Source organism: Cystoisospora suis, assembly GCF_002600585.1.
Source record: "Cystoisospora suis strain Wien I chromosome Unknown contig_6532, whole genome shotgun sequence".
Classification (NCBI taxonomy): Eukaryota; Apicomplexa; class Conoidasida; order Eucoccidiorida; family Sarcocystidae; genus Cystoisospora; species Cystoisospora suis.
Genome location: NW_027159319.1, coordinates 617 through 20689, shown reverse-complemented (window position 1 = coordinate 20689; position 20073 = coordinate 617). Strand labels below are relative to the sequence as shown.

The following is a 20073-nucleotide window of genomic DNA, read 5'->3' as shown; positions in this document are numbered from 1 at the left end:
CAAAATAGACGAACCCTACGGACCTACGTAATAGAGCACGTAGGCGGGACCAGGTACAGTGCCCTTGTGAGGCTAAGTGTTTTCCTCGTTCTTTGGGGATTATTCCCTAGGGGATAATTCCCTATTTTATTTCTTTGTAATTAGCGTAGGACCTACGGGTAGTAGCCTTGCCTTGGCTCTGCCTTGTTTCCCGTCTGGGCCATTGTCAGTTTTCCGGCAGTGACCCTTCGCGTTCCTAGCTTTATTACATGAATGCACGAGTTCACCGATCCTGGGTCGCTGAGCCCCGGCCTCCCCCTACAACTGCAACCCCACCCGGGCGAGCTGCGCGGCGGTCCGGGTGGGGGCGCTTGAATAGTTCAGTCATTGTGGAGTTCATATTGTTCTGGTTACGAGTGTACTCTGCGTGGACGACTTGAAGTTCCTTTGTTCCCTCGGTGTTGGTGTGTGGACTTCACCGATGCTCTTGTTGTGACGATCTCGAGCTAATAGTTACTTCTCACGATTGTTGTAGATCAATTTTCTCGACTGAAGAGAGCAGTCGAGGTTGCACCTATTTGGGGGGTCTGGGAAGCAGCACAATCGACTAGAAGAATAGATTTTTTCTGACGTTAACTAGTTTGAATTAATTGAGTTTAGCCTATGCATCATGTTATGCTCCTCGGGCAGGTTGGGTCGGCTGGCAGCAAGTCAACTGCCGCACCGCCGAGACCCAACGCGACTCCCTTGGTAGAGGTTCGTTTCGACCGAGTTCTGCGGAACCACGTTCTCGTGTTGTCCGGGAGGCAGGGAAAGCGCGGGTTTTAGTCTCTCGTTTCTTCTCTTTATTTTTTTGCAATTAGGGAAGAGCAGGTCGTCGCTTCCAATTTTTGGGAGCGCCCCTTTCCCTCCGTCAGCCTCCCAGGGCGTCAGCAGGCGCTCGTCGGCCGACAACACTATTGCACTGCCTCACTTTGAGAAGGTATTTATCTTGTATACGGATGCGTCTGATATTGCGCTGGGTGCGGTTCCATTGCGGGAGTACGACAAGAAGAGGAGGCCCACAGCGTTTCGGTCGCGGGCGCTAACTAGCCAGGAACGGTCATACTTAGTGAGCGATAAAGAACTGTTGTCGGTAGTATGTCTATGAAACATTCACACTCGTACCTCAGAAGGGCACCGTTTGTACTTAGGACTGATCACCATTCGCTCACCTTTCTGAAGCGAACAAAGTCTCTTGAGGATGATTCTAGAGTGTCCCGGTGGTTTGACTACCTACAATGATATGAATTTGACGTGCAGCATATACCCGGTATGAGATTAGCAGATGCTCTGTCGCGCATCCCTCTTCACAGGTTAATATAAACAGATAGTCCTAAATATTCGCGTCATGCTAATGTTGCATGAGTCCGTGACGGCGGGCCACCCAGGGAGAGAGAAAACACTGAAAGCTATTCGTCGGCAATATGTGGGGCATGGCGTGGAGAGAGATGTGCATGAGTACGGTACGATGCGTGTTAAGTGCCAACAGAACAAGCCCAGATGCGCAAAGCCTCCGGGGCGGCTGCAGCCATTGCCGGTCCCGGACCGTCTGTGGCAGTCTATCGCGATGGGCTACCTCCTCGGGTGACAATCCATACGACTCTATTTGTGTTGTTGATCGACTGACGAAGATGGCCCACTTTCTCCCGTTGCGTACTACAACGTCTGGGGAGCAGTTCGATGATCTGTTCATTAGCCATGTTTGGTACTTACACGATTTCCCTGAAAGCATCGTGTCTGACAGGGATCCCAAATTCGTGAGTGCGTCTTCCCTGACTGTTAATGATTATTGTCTTCTCATCCGAGAAACTCCAAACTAGTAATACTGATCGTCAGGGCTTTTTCTTGTGCTCGACTGAGTATCCGACGACTGCTCTCTACGTCAGCCCACCAACAGACAGACGGGCAGAGAGAGCGGACTATTCGTACGCCAACCCAAATGCTCCGTGGTTACGTGGAGGATGACAGGGATAAGTGGGCTAGTTATTTTCCGATTGCGGAGTATGCGTACAACAGTGCTTCCACGAGTCAACGAAAGCCAGTCCGTTCTCACTCGTGTGTACTCAGCCACCGAACGGCCCGAAAAAAAAAATGTGAGAATCGCGTTGAGGTTCTGGAGACAGCGGCACAGCATCTGGCAACGGCCAATCCTGCCTGACAAAAGCGTAGCTGGTGCAGAAGAGGCGCGCGGGCCGCAGCATGAAATATTCAATGTGGATGACCTTGTTTTTGTGTCCTCTCGGCTACTACTACTATAGGAAATTGGAGAGAGAAAGCTGGGTCGAACGTGGTGTGCACGGTTCAGCATACGTAAGCGTATCAGCAATGTAGCGTATGTTATCGATTTCCCCGAGTCTCTGCGCCCGCATCGCACTGTAAATATATGTTTCTTGGGGACAGGTGTCACGCGTCCTCCAGGTACCCGCGTGCTTTCTCTAAAAGGGACTCTCGACAGCTGCCGCGCCGTAACAAGCACCAGCCGAGCGAGGTGGCGAAGCAGTCGCAGGGACAAGCCGAGCACGCACCGGTACGCGCTCGAGGCGATTTTGGACTCGCCACTACGCCAGAAGCGCAAAGCGCGGGATTTTCTAGTGAAATGGGCCGACCCGGAACTCGGTCAGACATGGGAGAGCTGTAGCGTACTAGCGGATGTGCTGAGACCTGACGATCTACAGCTCCTGAAAGAAGCGCACGCGCGCGGGGACGCAGCGGTTGAAGGCGCGAGGGTAGTGTAATGCATGAGTGGTGACTGTGTGTTGGCCACGCATACGTGGCGGTAAGCACTGCGCTTCGGCCGTCGATCCACGTCGCGCCTGCGGGCGCTGTGCTATATATCGAATGCCCGCCCTACTGGGGCAAGTGTCGTGTAGGTCTCGCGCGGTCGTAGCGGGGCCGGACAGTTGGGAAACTTGTACAATAAACCATTACAAGTGCCGTGCCGCATATCGAGTGCCCTGCAGTGAACGATCGCGGATGAACCGACTACTGCGCGTCTCTGTCGGTAGCTGTGACATGTGTTGTGCTTCCGTGAGAGAAACACATATATGAATTTTTTGAGTTGCTGAGGCAGCTCTTACACTTACCATATTCCTCTGTGGTGCTGTATATGTACCATTCGGGCTGACGCAGTAACCCGGGGAATCGATTGACATACCCAGCTACCGAAGCTATGAACTGTAACAAGAACGCGCGTCCTCGGAGAGCACAAAATAAGAAAAAGCCGGCCTTCGACCCACTGAACCAAAACCAGACTTGTAAGTCTCCGCGTGTCCCGCAGGCGCTCCCAGCCGATGGCGGCCGACGGAGATGCTCTTCGCATGCGGAGCTGGTATTCGAGTAGTGAGGAAGCCGCGGCCCATTAGCGTCTTTTCGTGTTCTACCAATCACCACGGCTGTTATACTTCTCCGTGTCGCACTCTCGGGGCAAACCTCGGCTAACCAGGAACGCCGCCGCATAGAAGCAGACGCGGTAAAAAAGTCGGGCTTCTTCTTACACGGCCGTAATGACGTCATTCCTCCACGATTCGTGTAGACTGCGCCGCCCCGGGACTTTTCGATGGGTCTGTGTGTGACTGCGTTCGCTGGGTCTCAACTCTTCGAACGGTGGTTGCGTCACCTGCAGTGAGGAGGTCTGGAGCTGGCGATTATACGCCATTCTTCGTCACCAACGTTTTCCCGAGTGGCTGTTTGGTTATAGCAAACTTGCTGTGCCTCGGGCCGAGCTCCTCCGGTCACAGTAGTCTTGCCGATTCTCTCAACGGCTTCCCCGGTCACTGTACACGTTCGCGTTTCCCACTCGTCTAGCTGCTTGGGTCGTCGTAGCGTATTGCCTTCTCTGACCCCCGTGCTGCCTGTTGTCAGCGTCGTTTTCACTACTCCGCCTGCTTCACCTCACGTTCACCGCCGTCATGGGAGGCCAGTGTCCAAAAGCGGCCAAGCCCGGGTCAGAACTCCTAAGAAGGGCAGGAGAGAACTTGAACACAAAGAGTGAGGAAGCAAATAGCAGCAGTTCACAACTTCCGTTTGATGGCCTACATGCGGATAGCCGTTACTAGACTTCCCCCGTAATGTGCGTCCATTGCACATAGGACCAGGCGGGCGTTTGGCTGCGTCCGTACGTGCATTTGCATACGCGCGCTCAAGGACTAGCGTGGATTCCGTATCTGAGGTTGGTCCAGCCTTCCAGTACGTTCCGAGAGCTCCATCAGCGCGTGCCTCAGCCGTAGCCTACGGACAGCGTCTGCGGTCCCACTGTCAATAAAACGGATGCTCGTAGTTCGTGCACGAGTTTTAGCTTGTGCTTCTACGGAGAGGAGGCCGGACCACGAACGCGACTAGCCCCCCCTAGCCTGTGCCAAGCACACACACTCGTGTGTGTGCTTGATGGTTTGCCGGTGAAGAGAGGCCAAGTCACCTGTTTCCGAGGACTCGTCCGTGTCGACTGGCGAGACAATGGCTGCTTTCACTGTCTTGTAGGCAGTGCGTGTGCTTCCATGAATTGCAGACTTACCCGCGGTCCATACGGAAATCGTTCTGCCGCCAACAAACAAGGCCAAAAAGTTTTCCGTCTGCCGATGCTGGAAGTCCAGTGAGTCCTCCTCCGCTAGTCCCCCTACCTCGGTTCCCATGCGTGCGACACTCGTATCTGCCCCGGCCTTTGTTTGGGGACCTTCGCAGTACTCTGGGCTGAGGCCTTCGATTCTGCTGGGACGCGGGCACCTGCCACGCATCCCGTCACGGACTTCTGATGGAAACTACGAGTCTTCTTGTCCCGACAGATTGTCCCGGTCACCGCTAGCTATCTGTCAAGTGTGAGCGGGGAGATTTCTGATCTAGTTTCGCCTACCACATCTCTTCAANNTTGAAGAGATGTGGTAGGCGAAATTATGCTTGATGGCATGGTCGGGCTTTTTGCATTTTTCCTGTGCAAAACTGTTGTCTTCGTGTGGGCCAACCAGTACACGCACATTATAAGTAGGGCAGTGCCGAGGTGGAGGATCGAGCCGCCTCCGTCTGTCTGAAGGGGACACGCGACTGTTTAGTTAGTTGAGTGACTGTGGGGCTGTCACAGATGCTGCTCCCCGAGTCACCGTACGGAAGTATGAAATCTTGTGCGCGCGGGGCCCTCGCGTGAACCGACTTCTTTCTTATCCGTTGGTTGGTGGGTGGACCAACTGCGAACTCGTGGTCGCTACGAAAAAGTTGCGCATTGTGTGCAGTCGATTGCCTCGCCCGCTCACACTAGTACCCCAGTCGCGTTTCCCATTCTGAGTACCTCAGGGGATGGAAACTTTAGTATCCCGGCGAGGTCTGCTTTGAGGAGTTTGTTTAGCTGAGTCAGACGACTACTGGGATGAGCTGCATGCCGTTTTTCTTTGTATATGTTGCGTATAGCTAAATCTTACATCGAAGGTTGCACAGAGTCAAAGGAAGCTTGCCTCGGAATCTGTGTTCCTGCCTGCAGCGAAGTTTCCGTTCTGTGATAATCTCCACCAAAGGTTACAGAAGCAGGGCATCAACGTCGGTTAGTCATGATTGTTGATCCAGATATCCAACAGTTTCTTCTCTGCCTGTGCAGGGGCTTCTGATGACTAGGGGCCCTAAGTTGACTCACGCGACTTCGAAACCACAACTTCCACTTCAGACGCCACGGTATGGTGCAGGCAGCTGCCGCCGCGTAGTTTCTGCAGGGGATGTGAGACTATGAATTAGTTCTCGATGGCAGGCTAGCAACCTCTACGGACACAAGGTTCGTGGGTCTGAGCTGCAAAGCACAACCGAGCCACCTTTACGAGCCTAACATAACTTGGGTGCAGGCCTGCCCCATTTTAGGGAAGGAAGAGGGGTGGGACCCTTCCAGAAAGAAAGGGAAGGAGGTGGGGTACGCCCTGATCTAGAGAAACTACATCCCTCCGAGCGCCAAGAGACCGTTGCGTACGAAGGACGCGAACACGAACGGCGGTCTGCAAGGCAATGCACTCTAGCTGAACCTCAGTAAAGGTTTGGTCCGTCTGTGCAAACTGCCCGTACGTGTTGTTTTGTTATAGTGACTGAGAGACGCTTGGGATTCTGTGTTTCTTATCGTCGGCTCAGGTCCTGCAATGCTGGAAATTCAGCGAGGGTTGCCGCTGACACCTGTCAGCGCTTTCAGACGCTGTGAAGACTGGGAAGAACCCCTCCTCCGCGTGCAGACTGTGAAGAACAGCCGTGATTATACTGCTCCTGTCGCTTTGGTCGGCGGCTTGGCTGCCTCTGTGATCGGGGGTAAGCTTTGAAAGTGGGAGATTACATCCGGGGGGCGCCGTCGAGCAGTTGCATCAGGTTTGGAGCCCGTTGGTCAGGTGCTGCGGGCCTTCTCAAATACTTTGGTGGTCAGGCGTAGGTGTCTGTCTTTGCACTGTCTAGTGCTTGAGTATCCCTAGAGAACACGGAAAATACTGCCGAATCTAGTCAGTTATCCGCGCCGCTGTACGGGTGCCTGCGAGCTCTGTTTGACGCGGGAAATTTTCCGTAACCCCCGCCCCCACCCAGGTCTTCCATTGTAAGAGGCGCAGTGAGCGGTCAGGCGGGAGCACGCTGCGCGCCGGCATGGGCCGTCTGGGAAGTCCAGTTTGCTTTCTGCTTACGTACACTTGCGCATAGACATAGGTGTACGGTTCCAGAGTCGAGTGGCCCGCACACCTCTGACCGCCATGTGGATTGTCGGACACTGCAGAGGCGGGTGGGCCTGTCTCTCACGCGGTGTGTATGCAATTTCGCGGTGCCCTGGCACGCCGGCGCAGCGGACGTAAGGTACAAAAAACGAAACAGTACAAGCCTCATACCCTTTGCCGACTGCGGTGTTTGCACATCCTTCTCAGGTGGCGCCCACTTTATCGGCTTGGTTTAAACACGGCTGATGAGCCCCGTGGAGGAAGGTCAACTCCAGACACTCTTCTTGTGGCAAGGGGACAGAAAGTCAGAAGCGCTCTTTTGAGTTCAAGGCTGTGCGCGGAGATTGCCTTACCGTTCGGGTTTCACTGTAACCGTTACTGGCGTCTTCTGCGCCAGTGATGGCAGCGTTTGCCTGTATAACGCCTGTTGATTTGTACATCTGTCTCACTCCCTTGCAGCCGTCACCGGAAAAAGACAATGGATAAGAAAGGCTGATCAACTTGTTTTCCGCCACACCCCCAAAGGAGTTAATGTCTTTGACTGCTCGTACTATCCCTATGCGGGCGTATTGCATTTCTGGGGAACTCCGCAGTCAACGCGCTGCTGAAGTGCCTTTGTGTCGCACGCGCACAGCAGCGTTGGGTTACGGATTGATAGCTCGTGCGTTGAAACGATGTGGAGTGTCTGTCACGATAGTCATGAAGGCAGTTCGCAGTCGCGCATGCGAGTGCCACCAAACAGCAAGCCGACTGGAGTGGCTCTAACCACGGTGCAGTGAGCAGTCAGCGGGGATGTCGCGTACGCAGTCGCCCTGTTCTGAGGAAAAAAGTGGCTGGTGTCGATGACCGGAAGGAGACGTCGTTGCCTCGCACTCTTTGTAGACTCCATTTCTCACAAGCATACCCCGCCGTGAGCGGGCGGGCCTTTCGGGCTGATGGGTACGGAAAGCTTGCACCCGTAGACTACGCCAATTTTTGTTCAGCGTCCGGTGGTCGATGACGGCCTCCCGTCTGAACATCTGTTTGGCGTCCTCATAGACTTTCAGGGTGCGGTCAACAGCGCTGGTTTCGGGGATAGTTGCTCCCGTCTACCGCTGTACACCGGCAATAACATGTAGGAGGCTATGCGGGGAAAATGAATTCCCGGGAAGCCGGACTATTGTGAAGCCTGTGATAAAGTGGGACCGGGGGACGTGTAACCTCCGGGCTGTCGCGCACGTCCGACCTGTTTCTTGTCCGACACAGCCACACGGGGTGGACCACAGGTCCGCGACCTCTGCCCAAACGTAACTGTATCATGGAGCCAGCACGTACACGACAGGTACGCCACACACGCGTGGAGCACTCAAGAACGGCACTGGCCGTCCTCGCAATACTTTTCTGAAGAAACAGATCTACGCCACCAGCGACGAAACTGATCCTGTTCCCGTGAACAGCGCTCGCGCGCAAGTATATTGTACCAGCCTAGCAAAGTCGGCGACTGAGGAATGACCATGAAACAACGATTTCAGTGTGGCAGACGAGACAGAATCGAATGTAGCGTCTTATGAATCGCCCAGACATCTCGGAAAGCGGATGCTGAAAACCCGGGAGCAGGAGCTTGTCGCCAATGCAGTTACGAGCCGAATGGGCCACAGGGGCCTGTCTCGCCTTCTCTCAGCTCGTTCAGCGCTAAAAACAAAGAACACAAAGAATCCAAACAACTGATATCTTGGTTCAGAAGGCAGTGAAAGGCGGCTGACGGTCAACTACGCTAGAGAACGGCAGCGTGCCTCGTTGCGTGCTGGCTGAGGGGCGCGCCCACACTGGAACAGACCACTAACCAACTCTGTTCCGTGTCCCGTCCCAATGCACATGGCTCGGTCGTTTACGTCAAACCCAGGATCCCTGAAGTTATGTCTGCCCTTGGCGAACAAGCATTCTGTAAGGCAGATCGAATCTCGCAAGACACGCAGTTCGGCGGTCTGGCAAGTACAACGGGAGGACCCGACCAGCTGGCGCTACGCGCACCAATCAGACTTGAAACTCTGCTACACCTTGCAACAACCTCTTGCTGGAAAACACAAGTGATGTACGCACAGGCCCCGCGTTGCCCGGGCAAAGGACCGGGCAGGCCCAGATGGGGTCCCCGGTTCAAAAAGGCGAAACAATTCTCCAGCCCCGCCGACAGCGTAGATATATATATATATTATCTATTCGCATACATACGTCGATGATACAAACGCAGTCATTGAAGCTTGCCACGTAGACACCCAGAGAATAAAGACGCACGGCAAACGCTTGATCGCGAGAAGAGTAACGGGGATGCCCTCGCCGAACACCAAACTCGCACTCCGTTACATCACATCTGGAAACCAGAAGTAGTGCATGCCAGCGTACGGCAAGCAACCTAACTGCTCAAAAGCCGGCGTGTTTCGCGTTGCAGTTTCTCAGGACATAGGTCTGGTAGAGACAAATTTACGTTTCCAGTCCCTCCACATGTAACAGAAAACTGGTCGCTAGTCATCTCCTATAAGAATCGGTCACCTGCCTGTGGAACATAGAAACGGATTCTCACTGCAATTTTCTGAGAAGGTGAGTCCGTCAACGAAGTCCTTCTTAAGCGCTATATAATTGGTTATGATGTGTATCCTGCGCCGATGCCATGCATTCCGCAAAATCTCCTGGAGGTGCTGGACAGGCCATTCATACGCTGGGAGCCTGTGACACCAAACAGTAACAGGGCAAATCGAATAATTAACAAATACGGAAGCGCAACACACAACAGTCCGATAGACCGCGACGAACCACCAAGGCATGACACCTCAGGGGAGGAATATACCACAAAGGAGGCCACGTAGCTTTAGAACCGACCGGCGGCACGACGTATCGGATGTCTGCCTCCTACGCTACACGCTTATGTAAATTCCTTTTTCCCAGGACTCTCACTCTCCGCCTTTTTCTTCGAGGCAGGTCTACTCTCCGGCATTTCTCGATCCTGTCCGTCAACCGGCCGACACGCGGTCGTAAACAGGACGAAGCGAACTCCGGAAGAAGGTTGAGTGCGAGCAGACGTAAGCGAAAAACGGCGGCGCTACTCAACAGGAGAAGCAGACGAGACCGCGAACACCCAATCACCACAGTCGCAGTGGCGAGGTGTGGCTGGGCGCGCACAGACGTCACGAAGAAGCACACACACTTCATGACCTGCGCATGACCACATGACTTAGCCGTGCACCATGTAACAAAATCACACCTCAGCTGCCTTCGGTGCGGGCCCGATGTTTTCCACAACCCTTGTCGATCCAGGAGTCTGGGTCGGACGGCGTACATTTTACAGAGGTATAAGCCAAGTTCAAAATAGAAGAGGGAGTGGCTTGCCAGGTTCACTGCGAGAGGGTCAATCGTTAAAGAACCGATGATGCCGGGTTCATAGAAGGATGGAAACTTGACTTTCGCCTTGCCATGGTTCAATAAAAGCTCTGCTTGGTACAGCGGCAGTTGCAGTGAATCCGACGGTCTCAGCTGAAAGCGGGAAAACCGCAAGCAATGCAAATGTGTGAAGTCAGTGAAACAGATTCTCTCACATCCGCGAGTTTAACCCTCCCGCAGAGTTCGCTTTCCCTGGAGCTGCTGCTCGCCCTTGCCCCAAAACAGGAACCTTCAAGGAAAGGACTACAAAAAGCTTCACGACAAAGCAGACCCGAATACACTGAGATATGAGATCCGCAGGCTGGAAATGCTGGTATCTACAAATACACACCCAGCGCCCGCAACAGAGATGGGGCACCGCAGAGGTGAATGGGGTAAATTACCCTACAAGTGTAATGAAAAGTGTGCTATAAAGGAGCTAAGGAAGCGACAATCCCAGGGTGAGAAGAACTACAGAAGCCAGATACTGTGCCCGCAACTTGATGAAGGTGTTGGGGTCTCGAGTGATAAATTCATTCCCTTTTCCGTGTCCCGACTGTAGAGAACCACTGCAAAAAGTTTCAACCCGACAACGTCAATGCCAGGCAGAAAAAGCAATGCGATCTACCATGCCCGCAGCGAGGCCCCTATGAGGCTAGCGCCCTCTCGACGAGTCAAAGCACGTTCTTCCGCGCTCACAAGGTCAGGTCGCATTTTGTTCTGAACTTCGGCCTCTGCGCTTGGGCAGAGAAAAGCGAGGCGCGGTAGGTCCTCAACAGGCGAACACGGGACGACCTGTACACAAGATCATGGGGAAAAACAGCTCCGTGGCCGCCCAATCACAACTGAAAACACCCTGCCGCTGAAAAAACAGCCGAGCACAAATGGCCGGACGCAGACAGCAGGTCAAAGCAGGCGTGGTGTTCCTCAAAAAAGCCGGCGCCCTTGTCTTTACTCAGGACATTTGAATCCCGTTTGCTTTGCAGTGCAAGACTTGAAAAGCTGACAGGGGTTGAGCGAACGCTTACAGACAATGCTCGAGCTGCCTGCAGGTGCCGCCGGTCAACCGTTCAGAACGAAAACAGAAATCCCTCGTGCTACTCTTCTGGAGCCCACAAAATCCGTGACAGATGGCGAAGCGAAGTGAACCGAGCCGGGCCCTCTGACACCCCGACTTTCCAGTTCAGGGAGACTGAACCGCTCACAAAGCTCCTTTTTACCCTGCACATAGTTCACCAGTCCAGCTCCATCGAGAGCACGCTACCAACGCCTGCGTCTAAGCTTGCTTTTTGATCCCACTCGTTCCTTCGTCGCACATCTGGGGAGACAAACCGCCTTCGGCGACTACTTGCTGGCCCTTTTCCCGAGAGAAGTTTACGCTCGGCTGTCAGTCGATGCCCACCGTCCAGGTAGGTTCGCCGACGAGTGTGTGTTGACCTTTTTTTTCAGACTGCCGCCTTCTAGCTCAGATGTGCTGCCGGGAAAACTTGCTCATCCTTCCCATCCTACCTCAAAATCAATGAATCTGAAGGGCTCTCTTCGAGCCTCCTGCTCCAGCGCTTCCCTTGATGGACCAGCTACACCAGTATTCGGACACGGTCCTACTTCTCCCTCTCCACTATGTTGTGTCTCGTTCTTCCCCGATGAGGAAGCTGTTGAAGCCAGAATCCCTCCATCGTCCTCCTCCAGCCGAGGAGCATGCATTCGTTCTCCTCTTGAAACTCCCTCCTGTCTCGGATACCGAGCTCCAAACTGTGCCGCGGACACGGATCCGCTGTCACCGGGCCCTAAGCTCTCAGTGTTTTCATGGTCTGATGCCGTGTGGTCCTCCTCAGTCCGAGGCGCAGTCCCGAAACTCCCCCGGTCACGCCGGTGTAGATGAAATGCCTTCAGATCGAACTGGTCCGAAAGCGACTCGTCCAAGCTGTCCCCACTGTTCGCAGCTTCTTTTTCTTTCAGACCAGATGAAGAAGCAGAAGATGAGCTTAGCTCATTGGGCGATCTCATGGTCAGTGCGGCGGGGCCGGAAGCAGCGTCCCGTGTAGGGGAGTCCCCGTCTCGCAGGAAGGGATCGAAAAAAGACATCGCGTCCAGTGGAACTCCAAGCATGTCAAGCCGCAGGTACGGGAAATGCCGAGCTTGCCACTTCAGGGGAGACGAGTGGTGCGGCCCCTGACGAGTATTACAAACACTCACATCGCACCGAGGCAAGACAGAGTTGGGCGGTGCCCACCTTGGACGAAAAAACTGAAGTTGGTGCGAGGCTAACGAAGAGGAAGCGGCACCGAGAACATTCGAGAGAGGCAGCGATGTACTTCAGGACGGTTGGGAGTTCTGTAGCTACCAAAAGTGAAGATGCGAAGAGCGTGAGTACACCGACGTCATGGGAGAGTGCAGACACCAACTAGAAGTCGAAATGCTGACGCTAAAAGCGGAGACGGTGGAGCAAGCTCTCAGCTGGGACAGAAGCGGACACCACCGAAAAAATGTAAGAAAAGCTATCATGTGCATGCCGAAGTACACTAATTAGGGCGCGAAGAGATGCAAGATCAATAACTCTCTGCAGGTGGCAGCAGATGCAGACATCAACCAGTCGAATGCGTCCACTCTCCGAAAGGGAAGCTATATTTCACATAGCCACCGAGGAAACTCTCGGCCTACGGGGACAGGCCTGCCAGTAGCCTTGGGAAAAGTCGGCAACAGGAACCCGGCTATCTGATGTAACGAGTCCGTTAGCAGAGAGGTCTTGCTGACGAGCAAGCGGTCCGGAGAAAACATTGTCTGTTTTCTCACGAGAAAGCTTGAATAGGTATTGGAGCCACAACAATGCGGAGCTGAAGACGATTTCTGTAGCCCCCGTATAAAGAGGTGTCTCCGGTACTGACCCAGCACCGAGAAACAGGACGGCTTTAGCTGAGCTCTTCCTTCGTCGACGATACCGATTCAAGTGTTCGGCGCGCACCGATGAAGCCGCAGTGGGTTCCAACGTGCGACCCTGGCGTGATTCTTTTCCCTAATGAGAGATCCTTTACAGTCGCCGCTGGCGCAAGCTGCCCGGGAGCTTTTGTCTACCGGGGAGTCGCGGGATGCGCAGAATTTGCAAGTCGTCAGTGGCTGTTTCCCGATCGACTGGTCCGACCCGTTTCGTGTGCGTTCGGACTGCCTGTGAAGGGTGGGTCTCGTTAGCGAATGTTGTACACCTGAACAAGCTGACGAGAAGCCGGATCAGAAGAGCTTACTAGTTTCCGGTCGCGGATGCTGCTCTGCTTGCAGCGCCCTTCAGAGACGGCTCGGCTTCTAACACCGTGTTAGTTGGGTAAGAGCCCCCGGAGCAGTTGACGCCGTTGCAAGTACCAAGACGCTTATCAAGCCCCATCCAGGGAGCACACCACGCGGCATCCACGGTGGCTCCGGCTCGCCCGAACCGTTTGCGGAGACTGCAAAGACAACGATGGTACAGCCCACGCATCGCAACTATTCAACTCAACTGCGTCCTCCGCAAAAACTGCTGCGTCGCGAGCAGCACCAGAGCCTTGCGCCAACCTACGGTCTTCCCGCCTGAACATCAATCAGCGTGTCGTAGCTGCTCTGTCCCCGTGTTCAGAGTCTTCCCTTGACTAAAAACTGGAGGCCGATTGCCATCACTCTTAGTTCACTCTCCTGGTTCGGAAACTGCTTCCGCGCGTAGAGGTGCACACCCTGGTTGTTCGCGCCGCTGATCCCGGCATTTGAGTCGGTCCATTTCACGTTTGCAAAAAGGCCTATCTCTACTCCTCAGTACAAGTAGACCAACGCCGGGAAATTCAAAACGTATGCTGGGTCGGGAGCTGTTCTGATGCAACAAGAGGTCCTCTCCGGCGTGGACCCCGGTCTTTGTCATGGTCTCCGTGGGTGCAACGCCTGACCTCCGCTTTACAATATCAACTATTATTGGAAGCGCTGGCTTTCGCGGCTGGCACTCACCGCTATCACCACCACTCTTTTTTTTTTGCTCGAGGCACAAAGAGAGATATGAAGAGGAGCCGGTTCTCACCCCGCCAAGAAGGAAGAGGGCTAACACCCGGTAGCCGAGGAAACTGAAATATTACTACCAAGCTAGCAGTGTTTGACTCTTTCAACGCGGACGCGGAAACAGCACTCGGTCGTCTGAGAATACTATATAGGCTAGGGTACCTTTGTGAAGTTCAAGGAGGACTCGGCTCTATTCTGAAGTTCGAGCCGCGAGTTACCAGAAGCAAGACTGGCCAAAGAGACGACCGCACCACCAGCTAAATTTGAAAATCTCGGTCCAGGTACTAGGCCCACCACTGCTGTGAATCACTAGAGAAGCGAAACTCTTTCCTCCGAGAACGAGGACCTAGGAGCTCCACCGAGAGACACAGAGGTTGTGAGCGCGAGAGAGCTCCGTGTATTAGGGGTCTTCAAAGGAGGTTCCCTTTTCACTGGGATGTTGCCTAGAGGAGAGAGCCGACGTAGTTCCAAGGGCCAGTCGAGTTTTGATTGACTAGAGTGTCCATCTCTGCTCACCCGCGACCTTACCAACTGTAGGAAGTCGCCGAGAAGTGTTCGGATTTGAAAAGCGTACATTCGAACACTTCGAGCACATTCGCTTTTTCCAGTACAGCCATCGCTTCGAAATGTCAACGTCTCATCTTGTGTCCTGCCGTCAACTGTACCTCTCGCCGCCCATCCCCTTAGACCAGACACTAAGAACATAAAAGAGCATGTATCGTATTGGTAACTTGGGAGTCGCTGGCGGTCCTGTATTTTCGGAGTTTACAGACGCCCCTTCGTTCAAGGCAGCAGCTTTGAGCCGCTCGGCACTGCTGTTGTTGATGAATTCAATTGGAGTCACGAACCAGCTGATGCAGCAGTTCGTGACACTGGTGAAACGCAGCGCTGAGCGCAGGTGTGGAGGTTGGGGGGGAGAGCACTTCTCACAGCCCTATTCACACTAAGCATCTTAGAATGGTGTCTTGGGACCTTCTCTTTTCGTCTGTGGTACCGCTCGACTGTCGCCAGGAGGGACCAACTGAATGGTGGTCGCGAGCCCCGCACTGGCGGACGTAGGGACCGCACCTAGGCCTCCCTCTCCAAGGCTGGATCCCTCTTTGCTTGTGTAACGTATTCGCAGTTATTTGGAGCTCGCACTGCCACCGACCAACGGCCAAAGAACTGGAGTAACATATACCATCTTAGCCTCGCCGATATGCAGGGGAGTTCCGCCCTTGTGACCGTTCCTCGCCTCCATGTCCCTCAACCAGCTGACGTTCTGACGCCATTGCTTGAAGTCATCTTGACTCTGTTCAGCTGTTCGGTCGTTCACTGGCGCAACGGTAAGACCTTGTGAACGTTGGGCTGCAGCTCGGTTCCCACCCGCTGTCTCGCTTTCGCGCTGCAGTTCCTTCAAGGGGAAAGCCATAAGCCGCGTGTTTTCATCTGTAGCACGCGCTGGGCGCTGCCACGGGGTCGACGGAGTGCTCACTTTTCGAGGGGCAGTGCAGCACCCTCGTTTAGCAACGGCTTCGCGGTGAATGACGATGGTCAGGGGAACACTTCCATCCTTTTGATCACAAATGAATTATTCATGGGTCGTTGACTGTTCGCGTCGCAGGGTATACGCTTGCTGCGGAGCAGTTGTAGAAGGGCGGGCATCCCCATTACAGACCTGCCAATCGCGACGTACTGTCCGTTAAACGCCGCTAGTGGCTTCAACGTCACGTAGAACTGGCTTCCGCTCCCACCCGAGCGAGTTCGGCACATGCCTAGAACCCCTGTTGAGAACACAGTTAGCTGGCGAACATATTCCTCAGCTGCTTGGGAAGTCAGTCGGAACTTGCAGTCGGTCGACGGCAACTACTCGGGACAGCTACGATCTAGCGAATTACGCCAGTAGGATACTACCCAAGACACCTCCGGTCTCTTTCACAGCTACTAAATCATGGCTTACTCTACAGTTTGAAAGAGAGATCTCAACATATAAATGGCTCAGTTCTTCACGCTGTAGCCGCCCGCGGTCCAATTCTTTTTTTCGTTCCGCGTGCGGGGCTGGGGTCGGCCACAGAGTATACAGATGGAGCACCCATCTGGCTGCGCGCTGCTGCCATACAATAGCCCACAGGTTCAACCGAAGCATCCCGCAGCGCAGATGGTGAGAGGCGGTCTCGTGGCGGACCAGCCTCGGCCTACGAACAAGAAAAGTGCTCTCGTGTCAAAGTGGTAACCGCAGGCTTACCCGCTTGGTCATGAGTTACGGAGAAGCTTTCTCGCGACTGACGGGAGCGTACGGTGCCGCAGTTCGAGCCGCTTCCATCCACAATATCGCCTGTCTCGACAAGATTTCCACACACGGCTGAGGAAGGCTGCAGCACGGCACAGCTTAAAGTCCCTGCAGCAGCTGCCGTCTGGTAGTGCATAGCCAGGTATCGCCGAACACATTCGAGGCTGCGAGTGACCTGGCAAGCTATGGTCCTGTTTCATTGCACTGCACGTTGCGATGCGAATTCGGAAGAGTCCTTAGTTGCTTCCGCATCGGGATGGCGTCCGCCAGAGCGTACCGGCTTGGATCCAGCCTTCAGGCACGACCCGGTGAACCACGCAGCCGTTGTAGCACCCCTCCGCGGCGAGGCTAAGAAAGGAAGCGCTGGTCTCCGGTGCTTGCTGGCGCAGGATCTCGAAAACAACCTGCACCATTAACTCAGTCGGGCTGTCTTGTGAGATGAAGACGGCGATCTCGTCGGCGACGACTTCACTTTCGGATGTGAGGGAGGACACCTCGACGGCGAACGTTATCCGGCAGAACGCGTTGCCTGACATTCTCGCTGTTCGGGCAATTTTCTCGGAAACGGCAGTATCCGCCGCAACGGCTAGAGGCGTCCCGGCTGCGAACAAATCCGGGCACTACGTACTGGAGCATCGCCTCTCGGGACTCTCCTGAAGGGCTGGGGGGGCTGCGAACAAATCCGGGCACTAAGTACTGGAGCATCGCCTCTCGGGACTCTCCTGAAGGCCTGGATGAGGCCGAAGGCTCTTATATGTGAACCGGTCTCCGCTATTTTCCCTCCCGCGGGTAAGCTGTTGCGACCTGATTTCACAGGGCTGTGCGAAGATACAGCGATCGTCGTAGCATGGCGCGACAGAGCCTTGGCCAGTGACCGACGAGGAACCCAGACTCGGGCGACGGTTGTTGAAAAGACTCGAGTGACGTCCACCAAGGATTTGAAGATAGCCCGTAGCTGACATAACACTCACCGCCGGATAGCGCTCTGGTAGCATAGGCGGACAGACCGTAAAAGAAACCCCCATACCAGGTGCCTGCCCAGAAAAGTTTTGTAGATCAGCGTAAAGATGACCATACCCGGGAAAATTCCTCACCTTCTCTGGAGAGCCTCTCTTGGTAAAGGAACTCTTCGGCCACCCAGTGCAAAAAGTCATCCGACGTCGTGAAGTACACGAGGGTCTGTCGAAACGAAGCCGATAAGTAGCCTGGTTGGCGTCGGGTTTGCACTCTCGTCGGCGAGCTTTGGAACACGGAAGATAGCCGGCAAGTCTAGGACGGGAGTTGAGAGGCCGCCCTTGGTATCAGGCTTTCTTGGTCTCGGTAAGGCAGACACGTCTACTCTTCTCTGTTGGTAAAAGCTGGCAGAACGAGATCCCGGAAACTAAGGATCTTCTGCTACTCTAAAACTAAAGAGGAACCCGAGCCTTTGACACTGTCTTATTCCGGGGTGCCGCTTGAGATCAGTGTTACCGTTTCGATATTCCTGACTCGCCTGTGCTGTTCGGAGCGGAGTGGGACAGGACTCTTGGTGGTGACTTACACCGTCGTGCATGGAAACGTATAGGAGCCAATCGCGTCTCCTGTGTTGCTTGACACGCCCGCCGATGTCGGCCGCTGTCAGTTCAACCGAACTTGCTGCGATTTCTTCGAAGTCTCCCTTCATCGCAGCAAAAAGCAACATGAGCGGAACAGCCTAGAAAAGAGGAGAGACTTACGCTTTTACGGACCCAAACAGTCTACCGTCTCGTTACTCTGCTCCCAGTGCACTCTTAATTGTAGAACCAAAGAGCACTGTGTAGTATTCTGCTGGCGCCTGCAGACATGCAAGCAGCCGAGGAGAGACTAGCGTGACTGCCAGCTGTAACTGCCTAACGCTGCATGAAGTCGATGTGTACCAGGTTCTGTGCGGAAAAGAGTGGACGCAGCGAGACATCCTTGTGTAGAGGATCCGGATGTTCGCACTGGCGGTCCGTGTAGAGATTACCTGGATCCAAGAGGCGACTGCAGGGCCATACGTGTCCGTTACCCACTCAACTGCCCGCTTCAGCCGCTGAAACTCTGCACTGCTCACACTACCCAGAAGACAAATATGAATTACATCGTCTGCTGCTGCGGCCAATGCTGCTTCGCAGCCGGAGTGGTTTTTCCGTCCAGCGGAACTAGAGATACCCCCGAGTTCTCTGCGGCGGCTGCTCTTGTCCTCTGCCCCACCTGCCGGCGAACCGGCGGTCAGGTGGCTGTCACGTAGCTTGCGGGTAGCCCCCCTAAGCGACAGGGACATGGCCATCTTGAGGTCACCGATGAGAACCGGAGGTAAATCGTGGCTGGTTAGAAAGAGCCCTAGGTTGCGGATGAGCGCTAAAGCGGCCGAGCTCAGACTGTAGTCGTAATCCCAGCCGGATATAAGCAATGAACGCAGCGGCCCTTCGCGGGGTGTTGAAGGACAGCAAGGGCATGAACAAGTGTTGAAGTCTGCTGAACAGCCGCCTGTGACGGCTTTTGCCCTACTGATGCAGGACGCGCGCATGCAAATACGAGATACCGTGGGGCCAAGCCACACAGATCGGGCCAGTTGAGTGCTGTTTCTCAAAGCTACAAAACTGGGAGCGCTCTAGGTGTTCGTTTGACCGGAAGGAGGACTAGTAAGGTTCACACTTCTTGAGCCGCTCCTCTTTTCATGTTGCCTGCCCTTGAACGCAGCATTCTGTTGCTGTCGGGGGGGCCAAAATCTTTGATGGGTGGTAGCTGGTACGGGCACAATGACAGCCGCCGAGGGCAGCAATGGGGGTGCGTTTTTTTTTTTTTATAAACTGCACGATCACAGGCAACCGGAGGGCAGTGCCTTGCGGCTGTGTGCTCGGCAGGCCGCAGCACTGAGCGCTCGAGTATTGTGGTTGGCTGACCGACGAAGTCGACTGCGCCTTCGCGCAAAGGTGCTCCACATTCTGAAAGAAAAGCTAGCTTAGGGGCAAACGACTCCTCCCGGACCTCGGACTGCACCGGCGTTGCCTTTTGCACGGGGCCACAATCAAAAGCGCTGTCCCCAAATGGCGCCAGCGCGGTTTACGGTGTGTGAAACGTAGGCGCTCCCCACGCAATACCACCGCTCGCACATGGTAGCCCCCAGGTTTTCGCTCGTAGTCGGTTTTTTATTAACGTGGGACGTGAGTTCCACTTGAGTTCTCGCGTGCGCAAGGATTACTGCGGAGCGGAGAGGGCTTTTGAGTTTGCTGGAGTGCCCCGTGCGTGTTTTCGAGCTCGTTGTAATGTTACCGCAGTCCCGGCCTCACGCTGAACCCAGATCGTGTGGCGAAAACTGCTGTAGAAATGAAAGTGCCAACTGCTCTGGCGTTGTGTAGGCGTCATTGGCGTGTGCATGGTTCAATTAAACCGGGGTGCATTTTGCAACGCAGGGGTGCAGTACCTGGGTTTTGTGATCGAACCTACCGGTGTATCTCCAGATCCCGATAAGGTCCGAACTACTTCGGAGTGGCCGGAGCTTTTGAAAGACCGGCGTCAACTCAGGGGATTTTTAGGGCTTGTAGGATATTATAGGTGGGTGATTCCGAACTTTAATAAGCTCGCGCATCCCTTGCACGACTTATTAAAGGAGGAGTCTGACATGGTTTGGAGGTGTGCACATTCTCAAGCGGTGCAAAATTTGGAGAATGCGCTTATGTCAGCAACTTCTCTGCAGATCTTTGACCCAGACAGGCCTATCATAATCAA

General features: G+C 54.3%; 2 protein-coding genes across 2 annotated transcripts; one reads left to right on the top strand and one right to left on the bottom strand.

The window, feature by feature from the left end:
* Positions 1-3421: 3421 nt before the first annotated feature.
* On the top strand, positions 3422-7155 carry CSUI_010011 (PfMNL-2 CISD1 family iron-sulfur protein). The gene is made up of 5 exons (XM_068070118.1): positions 3422-4008; positions 4526-4609; positions 5486-5545; positions 6115-6285; positions 6882-7155. Exons 1-5 carry the CDS (start codon positions 3930-3932, stop codon positions 6908-6910), a joined length of 423 nt encoding a protein of 140 aa, XP_067917907.1. The 5' UTR covers positions 3422-3929; the 3' UTR covers positions 6911-7155.
* A 943-nt stretch (positions 7156-8098) lies between these two features.
* Positions 8099-13235, bottom strand: CSUI_010010 (gins complex subunit psf3). Its single transcript, XM_068070117.1, has 5 exons — positions 11574-13235; positions 10764-10859; positions 9985-10178; positions 9232-9374; positions 8099-8345 (listed from the first exon to the last, which is right to left on the bottom strand). Exons 1-5 carry the CDS (start codon positions 12171-12173, stop codon positions 8290-8292), a joined length of 1089 nt encoding a protein of 362 aa, XP_067917906.1. The 5' UTR covers positions 12174-13235; the 3' UTR covers positions 8099-8289.
* Positions 13236-20073: the final 6838 nt, after the last annotated feature.